We start from the raw sequence: 12,018 nt of genomic DNA, 5'->3' as shown, positions 1-12,018 counted from the left end.
TATAATTGTGAGGGTTTAAGTTCATATAATAAGGTATGGAAGGATTGAAGGGTAAGTGAATCAAGGAAATTAAAATTGTTGGAACTTTGAAGAAACTATGAGGAGCAATTTTGGCCCAACTTGGAGAAAGAATATCTTTTAGTATATGAGGAGTTTTGAAGTCTAGTTTCCAACGCAAAAAACCGCTCATCGATAGGACATCGGAGTAGAGAGTTATGGGCGTTACAAGTCAGCCCGCCAGAGTAGAAAATTACCCTACGTGAACGCGGCCCTAGAGCCGTGAATGCAAAGAGTAACTCCGAGAAAACCTTCGTGATTGCGACCTAAGGCCGCGAACGCGAAGGGCAAATTTAAGTTGGTTTCCACTGACTTTAACCCACTATATAAGGGTTAAAACCCCAATTTTTCTCCATAATAATCCCCCTAAAATCTTAGCAACATATGAGAGCATATAAAACACAAAAGAGAGGATTTTGAGTAATTTCAAGTGATAGAGTATTAATCGAGGTTCGGGGAACGTGTAGTCGCGATTACAGTATTGTCTTGCGTTGGAGTTGGCTTGGATTCAAAGTAAATATTGAAGACCTTGATATTCTAGCAAGGATAAGGTATGAATATCTCGTTATTAACATTGATTTAGGAATATTTACGAGAATAAAAGTTATAGTTTGTTGTGTTGGTGTTGTTGGTTTATGGATTGAGGTCGAAGAAAATTTTGGATGGAATTGTACATATTTATCTTGTAGAATCTTTATGATATTGTTGTTGATGTGATTGGTATTGTTTGGGAGTTGTTTTGGTATTTGGAGGAGCTAGATAATATAGAGGAGATGTTGCCCAAATTTTCGTAACCCAAATTATTCTTCGATAACTAGTACACATAAGTTGATGGGAAATATGATGAAAGTATGATTAAAGGTATATTTATCGCTATATTGGTTCGGGTGAAGGGCAAGCATCGGAGTAAGGGATCCTTTAAGTGGTGGCTTGACGGATAAGGTATGTAAGGTGTTCGTTTCTCTCTTTCTTTGGCACGAATCCAACTAGAGCATGAACATGAACGTTCCATATTAAAATCACTCCATTCCTATGTCATGTAGCCCAAATCTTAATGTCTTAGTTATGTGATTGATTCTTGGTATATTATCATGTTTATCATCATTAAGTTATTTCTTTGGATTCAATACGAAGTCCATAATTTATTCGGAGGTCACCGACCTTATGTCACTCCAACTGAGTAGTGGCGTTTATTGGGCTCTCATACATGCTATTTACATTATGTATATGAATATGATATATTTATGGACCGGGTCGTACGTTCCTCGGCACTAACATATGATATTTATGGATCGGGTCGTACGTTCCTCGGCACTAACATATGATATTTATGGATCGGGTCGTACGTTCCTCGGCACTAACATATGATATTTATGGATCAGGCTGTACATTCCTCGGCACTAACATATGATATTTATGGATTGGGCCGTACGCTCCTCGGCACACTAACTGTCACGACCCAACCCCGTAGGCCGCGACTCGTGTCCGAGCAGGACACCTTACGTACCCAGTAACCCCGAACCAACATATAAATTAGATACATAAATATATAAAGCCAAACGGAGTCACAAGCTATCGTACATAAGCAGATGTAGCGCACAGAAGCCGATAAGGCCATCATAGAATACGTATTTCCCAGAACATATACACAACCCACATATGTGTCTACAGACCTCTACGAATAGTAATAACAGAAACATAAGACGGGACAGGGCCCCGTCGTACCCCTGAATAGCGTACATATATACAATAGCAGAATACTATACCAAAATATTGGCTCCGGATAAAAGAGCGCTCCAAAATAGCAGAACAAAGTCCTAAGCGGGCGGATCAGCAAACCTGTCGTCTGTACCTGCGCGGCATGAAAACGCAGTCCCCGAAGAAAGGGGGTCAGTACGGAATATGTACTGAGTTTGTAAAGCATGAAGTACAGTAGACGAAATCATAACCGGAACAGAAAATACAGAAAATGAGTGCAAAGTCCAGGATATCAAAATGTATACTTACAAAACGTAAATAATGCATGCAGAAACAGATGCCAAATCCGGCCCCAATACGGGACTCGGTGAACAGAACGTGGCGCCACCCCGTCACTGGCGCCACAACACATCATACTTCAGAGTAGGGAATAGCTCCGTAACATATCAGATGGCCACATCATATCATATCATATCATATCAGAACATAGGTGTACATGGCACATCATACTCCGGACCCATGTACATGTCATACCTGCCCCCTCACATCGAGGCATGGCGAACAATGCAGTGAAATACGCTTGATAACAAATCCTGGCCCGGGCTCAGTGAAGGAAGCATTGAGGCATCCACGAGTGGAGTAGTGAGAAACTTTTGCATCATAAAATATTTACAAAGACTCGATAGAATTATCCGAATGACAGGTCATTTAAGAAAGAAATCAGACAATAGTCATAGCACGTACCTTTCGGATGTCGCGGGGGATTATATCGAATTAAAGCTTTTGGGATTGTTTGAACATATCAAAATATAACATTTACAGAATCTCGATAGCATAACTCAGATGGCAAATCATATAAAAGAGATTGAACGGTAATCATAGCGTATGCCTTTCGGATGTCACGATGGTTTATATCAAAATAAGCTTTTTGAAATCGTTTTCATGTTTCAAAATGCATTATGGAAATCAACGAAATAATTCAAACAAACGTCATATGGTAGTTAGGAGAGTAGCAAAGAGTTTCCTTTGAATTCTACTTCAGAACAAGTCAAACGGAACAAATCAGAAAAATTCGGGAGTAGTGGGCCCACCTCGGGTCAAACGAGGTGGCGGACACAAAGTATGTGTAATAACCTTTATAGAGTCTCTTATGAGGGTTTTAAGGTAATCGGATTTTATTTACACAAGTTCTAGGTATTTAAACAACTTTCCTAACCATTTGCAACATAATTAGTTCAATTCCACTGAATGGAAAAGGGGCAAATTTAGACGGGGATTCCGAAGAGTAGAGTAGTCCCCGAGGTCCAACTTCAAACCTAATACATCTAGGACATGCCAAGAGAAGGAAAGGGTGAGCTTTACATACCTTTTCCGCTTCTTACGCTCCTCCAATTTCAAGTCCCGAATGCCCCAAAATCTACAATTGGTCACAAATACCAAACATTGATTATAAGCCTTTAAGAATTCAATCTTAACTCAACACTTGTCTACAAAAATTTGGGCAGCATCTCCCCTGTTTATATGCCTAGCCCAGAATTACAATTCAGCAACCAACACATCAACAACAATACCAAATATATTAACATCATTTCCAACACCAACATATGCCGTAAAACAGCCCGCACATTATTTTTCAAATTTTCCAACCAACCAATTCGCGATATAATTATTTAATAATTTTATTTCCGTAAAGAAGTCGAAATTAACACTAACAACGTCCTCCGCATTCTACAAGTTAAATACATTTTTTTTTCATCCAAAATTTTCCTTCAAACCCCATTCCACAATTCAACCATACCAACAAACGAATTTATCACGCTATTTTCTTCGTTCTAATCCGTTAAAACTCTAAATAAACTTGTTAACAATGAAAAAGAAGCTTATTCATACCTTAAGTGCACAGACACCACGTCCACCCTCTTCTATTTAGTTGATTTTTAGCTCAAATCGAAGGCAACGCGACGTAGAACACTTTTCTCTTCATGGGCTTCGGGATTCGGGGCTCCGATTTTGGTCAAACATTGATTTTCTCTCTAGGCTCTCCTCTCTCTTTTTCTCTAGAGTTTTCTAGGTTTCTTGGTCTGAAAATGAGGGAGAGAAACCGAAAATTTTAGTTAAAAAGCATGGGTAATGGGCCTGACCCGAATTGGATTCGGGTTGGGCCGGATTTACTGTCCAACTCGACCCTCCTGCCTTAAAACGTTCATATCTCCTTATCCCGATGTCACCTGTAGGCCCACGACCTACCGTTGGAAAGATAATTCAATTATATACAACCTTTATTTCTGGGAGTTTTCCCAAATTCCAAACTTATAATGCCGTTTTTGCCGCTCCGAGTTAGGTCATCCGGAAACGTTTTCTTAAATCATCCTTTTGGAGGGCTTACACTCATTTTTGGCTTATGGGTCCTTCTTAGGACTTGCTCAAATTCACATGTACTACCCATATATCTCTTCATATGTCTTTTATAAGGTCCCGATGTGTGGGCCCCACCTTAACTTACTGTAACGAGGGTTTTTCGTTAAATAACTTATGAACCAATTCACACCATATTGTCTCCAAATGTCGTATGTGTATATATTCTTAGACTTAGATCACCCAATCTTCATCCTTAATCCTTGTTTGACTTAATTCCTTTTCGAGCTCGTACTACGCCGTCTATGATTTTGTAGCGCGAAATTTTTCCGGGTTGTAACATCCTCCCCCCCTTTAGAACATTCGTCCACGAATGTTCGACTGTCCTTATGAAGCTTCATCATATTTCGGGGAGGTCCCCTTACCAACTATGTACTCGTATTTAATCAGCCCACTTATGAGGGCATTCATTTCCCAACTCCTGCTTTTCCTATTCTAACATATCTTTCGCTTCTATATTCAACAATGCTATTGTCCTTTCTTTTCCGGCCCAACCATCCACATCTTTCACTTCTTGTCACACTTCTCGGTTCCTTACAACGTTATCATAATCCCACGTCATATCAAACAAATTCATAACTAGGGTCAGACGCATAGAAGCATATCAGACAGATCCATAATCAGAGTCAGATGTACTGAACTATGGCGGACTGATTCGTAGTCAAAGTCAGACGTATGGAAGTATGTCAGACAAATCCGTGATCAGAATCAGATGTACAGAGATGTATCAGACAGATTCGTAATCAGAGTCGAACGTGCAGAGGCATATCAGATAGAAACGTAATCAGATTCAGAAGTACAGAGTCATAATAGACAGAGGCGCAGACGTATAACAGACAGAATCTTAATTAGAATCAGACCACTTCCACTAAGGCCATACCTTAAGTGCACAGACACCTTAAGTGCACAGACACCACGTCCACCCTCTTCTCTTTAGTTGATTTTTATCTCAAATCGAAGGCAACGCGACGTAGAACACTTTTCTCTTCATGGGCTTCGGGATTCGGGGCTCCGATTTTGGTCAAAAATTGATTTTCTCTCTAGGCTCTCCTTTCTCTTTTTCTCTAGAGTTTTCTAGGTTCTCTTGGTCTGAAAATGAGGGAGATAAACCGAAAATATTAGTTAAAAAGCATGGGTAATGGGCCCGACCCGAATTGGATTCGGGTTGGGCCGGATTTACTGTTCAACTCGACCCTCCTGCCTTAAAACGTTCATATCTACTTATCCCGATGTCACCTGTAGGCCCACGACCTACCGTTGGAAATATAATTCAATTATCTACAACCTTTATTTCTGGGAGTATTCCCAAATTCCAAACTTATAATGCCGTTTTTGCCCCTCCAAGTTAGGTCATCCGAAAACATTTTCTTAAATCATCCTTTTGGAGGGCTTACACTCATTTTTGGCTTATGGGTCCTTCTTAGGACTTGCTCAAATTCACATGTACTACCCATATATCTATTCATATGTCTTTTATAAGGTGATGTGTGGGCCCCACCTTAACTTACTGTAACGAGGGTTTTTCGTTAAATAACTTATGAACCAATTCACACCATATTGTCTCCAAATGTCGTATGTGTATATATTCTTAGACTTAGATCATCCAATCTTCATCCTTAATCCTTGTTTGACTTAACTCCTTTTCGAGCTCGTACTACGCCGTCTATGATTTTGTAGCGCGAAATTTTTCCGGGGTGTAACACTAACATATGATATATATGGATCGGGCCGTACATTCCTCAAAGCTAACATATATGGATCGGGCTGCACGTTCCGCAGCATTATATTTATGGGTCGGGCTGTACGTTCCACAGCACTAACATTTATGGATCGGGTTGCATGTTTTGCAACGCTAGCACTTATATATATAAGTGCTAGCGTTGCAAAACCATATGTAATGCATGAACCTTAAAAATCATATGTAAGTAAGAACATATATATATATATATATATATATATATATGTTCTTACTTACATATGATTTTTAAGGTTCTTGCATTACATGTTGCACGTTCTCAGATGAAATGTTACCTCTATTCTCTTTATATTTTCGTCCTACTTATGTTATTTCTTCCAGCCTTACATTGTCAGTACTTTTACCCGTACTGACGTCCCATTGCACGGAACGCTGCATTTCATCCTGTAGGCTCTGAAAGAGTTATTGTAGAGCAACCGCAGTAGGACTTGCAGCTTCAGCGGTGTCAGCTATCTTTTGGTAATTTTAAGTTAACGTAATGTATGTTTATATGTACATTCTTAGAGGCTCATAGACATAGTGGGGTATGTAGATACTATGTATGGTCTTGCCAGCCTTATCTAGGTTGTGATATTTTCCTGTAGGCCTTGCCGGCTTTATGATACTCATGATGTTGTAGCGACCTTATCGGTTCGCATATATACATATATGTTTGGATTATTGAATATTTCTGTGTTAGCCCTTTCTGCGTGCAGGTGTTCTCTGAGTTATAGTATATGGTATTCAAGGTAATCGTTAAGTCTGGTGGTTCCCGACCTATGAGTCAGAGCCCATCATACTCTTCGTTGGGTTGTGACAAATTGGTATCAGAGCAGTTTAGTCCTAGGGATATCTATGAGCCGTGTCCAGTAGAGTCCTGGTTACTGGTATGTCGTGCACTATATCTATAGCCAGGAGGCTACAAGGCATTTAGGAAGATGCTTTTCTACATGATCTAGATTGTGCGATACAGCCAAGTAAGGATGACAATATCTAATCTTTTCCTGTTTAAATTTCAGCAATGCCTCAGAGAAAGAAGAAGACCTGCAAAATACAGGACGCGATAGGGGAAGGCCAAAGCCGAGTTAGGCTATGGCAAGGCTCAGAGCGCTACCCCCTCGCATGCTACCTCTACTCCATCAGTTGCGAAAGAGCATGATAGAGCTCCAGTCCCTCCGGTTCCTCAGCCTCCAGCTCCTCCCCCTGCTGTCCTAGCTCAAGACTTGCGATATGCAGTCCGGTTAATCACTAGATTGGTGGCTACTCAGACTCAGCGGCAGGCTGGCCTTCCGGACAGAGCTGTTAGTTCCCGCGTGCATGACTTTCTTACTTTAGACCTTTCGATTTTCACGGGGATAAACTCGAAGGATGATCCTCAGGATTTTATAAATCAAATGGGCCGCGCTTTGAGGGTAATGCATGTTTTTGATACAGAATTAGTGGAGCTAGCTTCTTATAGACTGTGGGATGTGGCCGAAGTATGGTATGAGTCCCAGCAACAGTCGAGAGTGCAGAATGCACCTCCAACAGTATGGTCCGAATTCACTAGGGTCATTTTAGATCATTATCTGCCCGCTGAGGTTCGCAGGGCCAGGGCTGATGAGTTTCTATTGCTTCGCTAGAATAATATGAGCATTCGGGAATATAGTTTGAAGTTTAACTCCTTGGCTAGATATGCTCCGGCGATGGTAGCTGAAATGGAAGACAGGGTATGGGGGTGTGTTATTCTTATAGAAGATCAGCTCCTTTAGTAGTTAGTGCACCTTATCGGTTCCAAAGGCAGCGTTATGATCAACCCACTTATTCTTGACTGAGTTAGAGTTCGAGGGCGCCAGCCCCTTTTTATAAGGGAGAATCTAGCCAGGCAAGGCCCCCACTGCCCCGTTGTGATCAGTGCCGTAAGGGCCACTTTGGCCAGTCCAGCCAGGGTATGGGGGTGTGTTATTCTTGTGGGCAGCCTGGTCATGTTATACGGGACTGTCCAGCTCGTGACAGAGGTGGTCTGGCACAGCCGACAGGTTCGATCGCAAGTTCTTCATCTTCTATTCGCCCTCTTGGGAAAATTTCTACTTCAGCGTCAGCATGTAGAGGTAGAGGAAGAGGGCAGACATCTGGGTCAAGCAGCGGTCAGAATCGTATATATGCACTTACAGGGCGGCAGGATCTTGAGTCGTCCCTGGATGTTGTGACAGGTATTTTATCCATCTGTTCTTATGATGTCTATGCATTGATTGATCCAGGCTCCACGCTATCTTATATCACTCCTTACATTGCTGATAAGTTTGGAATTAAGCCCGAATCTTTGTCCAACCCTTTCTTAGTTTCTACTCCGGTCGGGGAACTTGTTATTGTGAGACGAATTTATCGTAAATGTGTCGTTACGATATGTGGTTGTGAAACTTTTGCTGATTTAGTGGAGTTAGAAATGGTGAATTTCGATGCTATTATGGGTATGGATTGGCTAGCCTCTTGCTATGCCAATGTTGAATATTGGTCCAAAACTGTGAAATTTAAGTTTTCGGGTGAACCGGTTTTTAAATGGCAGGGCAATACTCCAGCACCAAAGGGTAGGTTTATCTCCAATCTTAAGGCGCGGAAAATGATTTCCAAAGGCTATATTGATCATTTGGTTCCAGTTAGGAGCACTGAAGCTGAACTATCAACCTTGCAATCTGTTCCTGTAGTTAATGAATTTCAGGATGTATTCCCCGATGAATTACCAGGTCTCCCTCCCAAAAGGGAAATTGAAGTTGCGATTGATGTGTATCCGGACACTCAACTCATCTCTATCCCTCCTAATCGTATGTCCCCTGCCGAACTGCAGGAATTAAAGGTACAATCGCAAGACTTGCTGGATAAGGGCTTCATTAGGCCCAGTACGTCTCCTTGGGGAGCACCGGTATTATTTCTGCGCAAGAAAGATGGCTCATTGAGAATGTGTATTCACTACCGGCAATTGAATAAGGTGACTATCAAGAAAAAATATCCATTGCCTAGAATTAATGATTTGTTCGACCAACTATAGGGTGCTAAATGCTTCTCGAAGATTGACTTAAGGTCAGGGTATCATCAACTACGTGTAAAAGGGGAAGACATGCCAAAGACAGCCTTCCAAATGAGATATGGGCATTTTGAATTCTTAGTTATGTCTTTCGGATTGACAAATGCTCCTGCGGCATATATGGCGCTAATGAACACAGTATTTTGACCCTTCTTGGATGTTTTTGTTATAGTATTCATTGACGATATCTTGGTATATTCTCGTTCGAAGACAGACCATGTTGATCATCTCCGAAGGGTGCTGCAAACATTGCGAGATCAAAGGATGTACGCAAAATTTTCCAAATACGAATTCTAGCTAAACTCAGTGGCTTTTCTAGGCCATATTATGTCGGATGAGAGTATTAAAGTTGACGATTGGAAGATGGAAGCCGTTAAGAATTGTCCCCGGCCAACAACAGCTTCGGAAATTTGAATTTTTTTGGGCCTTGCGGGGTATTATCCGAGATTTGTAGAAGGATTCTCTGCTATAGCAGCTCCCTTTAGAAAATTAACTCAGGAAGGGGCCAAGTTTCAATGGTCAGAAGCGTGTGAGCGGAGTTTCCAGAAATTGAAAGATAAGTTGACATATGCTCTTGTTCTCACCCTTCCAGAAAGCACTGAGGGTTACATTGCATACTGTGATACGTCACGCACTGCCTGGGTTGTGTGCTGATGCAAAATAGTAAGGTGATCGCTTATGCCTCACGACAACTACGGAAACATCAGCAAAATTATCCAACCCATGATCTTGAGTTGGCAGCAGTGATTCATGCTCTGAAGATATGGCGGCATTACTTATACAGAGTTCATGTGGATATCTATACAGATCATAAAATCCTTCAATATATATTCAAGCAAAAGGAATTGAATTTGAGGCAACGAAGATGGCTTGAATTGCTAAAGGATTACGATGCAAAAATTTTATATCACCCTGGCAAAGCTAATGTTGTAGCGGATGCTCTAAGTCGAAAATCAATGGGCAGTCTATTGTATGTGCTAGCTGAAAAACTGGAAATGACCGGAGAATTTTATCGCCTAGCAAATCTAGGAGTTCGCTTACTAGATTCAGAAGATACTGGTTTTACCTTACAGAATATATCTCAATCGACTCTTGCCTCGGACGTAAAGGTTCAACAGTATGAGGATCCAGTCCTAATCTCTATCAAGAAAGGAGTTCAACAAAATCGGATCTCAGCTTTTGAACTTGACTCAAATGGGGTTCTCAAATATCGAGGCCGCCTGTGCGTTCCAAATGTAACCAGGCTTCGGAACATGATTATGTCGGAATTTCATTATTCCTGGTATTCAATCCATCCCAGATCCATGAAGATGTACCATGATCTCAAGGACTTTTATTGGTGGAATGGTATGAAGAAGGATATTGCTAACTTAGTAGCTCAATGCCGTACTTGCCAACAGGTAAAGATCGAATATTAGAAACCCAGTGGCTTATTGCAAGAAATGGAGATCCCAACGTGGAAATGGGAAGTGATTAATATGGATTTCATCATGGGGTTGCCCCGTTCTCATCGTAAATTCGATTCTATTTGGGTAATCGTTGATAGGTTAACCAAATCAGCCCGTTTCTTACCAGTAAGGACCACCTATGTTGCCGAAGACTATGCTAAATTGTATCTTAAGGAGATTGTGCGTCTTCACAGCATTCCTGTGTTCATTATTTCTGACAAAGGCGCTCAGTTTACTGTAAAGTTTTAGAAATCTTTTCGGGAAAGTCTTGGTACTAAAGTAAATCTTAGTACAGCCTTCCATCCGCAGTCAGACGGACAAGCTGAGCGGACTATTCAGACTTTGGAAGATATGTTGCGAGCCTGTATACTAGACTTCCAAGGCAGTTGGGATGACCATTTGCCTCTTATAGAGTTTGCCTATAATAATAGCTCTCATGCTAGTACCAGAATGGCTCCGTATGAGGCTCTATATGGAAAAAAGTGTAGATCTCCTGCCGGATGGCTTGAAGTTGGAGAAACAAGTTTGTTTGGGCTAGACCTTGTTCATCAGGCTATTAAAAAGATAAAGCTTATTCAGGAATGGTTACGTACAGCTCAAAGTCATCAGAAATCTTACGCAGATGTACGACGACGAGAATTAGAGTTTCAAGTAGGTGATTGGGTGTTTCTGAAAATATCACTTATGAGGGGAGTGATGCGGTTTGGTAAGAAAGGGAAACTCAATCCTCAATATATCGGACCTTATAGGATTGTCCGAAGGGTAGGCCAGGTAGCTTATGAATTGGAGCTGCCATCAAAACTGCTAGTAGTTCATCCAGTTTTTCATATATCCATGCTGAGAAAATGTATTGGAGATCCCTCCAGAGTCGTACCTGTTGATGATATACAAGTTATAGAGAATCTGACATATGAGGAAGAACCAATTGCCATTCTTAACAGACAGGTCCGCAGACTCAGGACCAAGGATGTGGCGTCAGTAAAGGTTCTATGGAGGAGCAAGGACGGGGAAGAGATGACGTGGGAAGTTGAAGTGGAAATGAAGTCCAAGTACGCTCACTTATTCCCTGGTACAGATGATGCTGTTCCAAGAGTAACCTTACAAGAGTCCGCTCCATCAATAAATAACTTACAAGGTAAAAGTCATATCTCAACTCCTTGAGAGCCAATGTGATGGGAAATGTTATTCTAATTATTATATGATTTTGTGTTGTTGATTACAGTATCTGGTAGGGCATATAAATTGGAACTTGCAGTAATAAAGTATTAGTAGTGCTCAAATTATGAGGGAGACTTTACTAAAGCCTGTAAAAGCTTGAAACATATGATTATACCTCAAGTATCCCAACATTCGAGGACGAATGTTTTTAAAGGGGGGTAGAATGTTACACCCTGTAGTTCTGTATGTTGAGATTCGAGGAACCTTTCAGAAGGTATATGAGATTATATGGGCTTATCTTATGATTGTGAGGGTTTAAGATCATATAATAAGCTATGGAAGGATTGAAGGACAAGTGAATTAAGGAAATTAAATTTGTTGAAACTTTGAGGAAAATATGAGATGGAATTGTGGCCCAACTTGGAGAAAGAATATCTTTTAGTATG

The 12,018-nt window shown here is 41.0% G+C and overlaps 1 protein-coding gene across 1 annotated transcript; it reads left to right on the top strand.

The window, feature by feature from the left end:
- The first annotated feature begins 10,864 nt into the window (after positions 1–10,864).
- On the top strand, positions 10,865–11,683 carry LOC132613058 (uncharacterized). The gene is made up of 2 exons (XM_060327118.1): positions 10,865–11,549; positions 11,637–11,683. The coding sequence occupies exons 1-2, from the start codon at positions 10,865–10,867 to the stop codon at positions 11,681–11,683; spliced, it is 732 nt and encodes a 243-aa protein (XP_060183101.1).
- Positions 11,684–12,018: the final 335 nt, after the last annotated feature.

Source organism: Lycium barbarum, chromosome 1, assembly GCF_019175385.1.
Source record: "Lycium barbarum isolate Lr01 chromosome 1, ASM1917538v2, whole genome shotgun sequence".
Classification (NCBI taxonomy): Eukaryota; Viridiplantae; Streptophyta; class Magnoliopsida; order Solanales; family Solanaceae; genus Lycium; species Lycium barbarum.
This window is presented reverse-complemented; position numbering and strand designations above follow the sequence as displayed.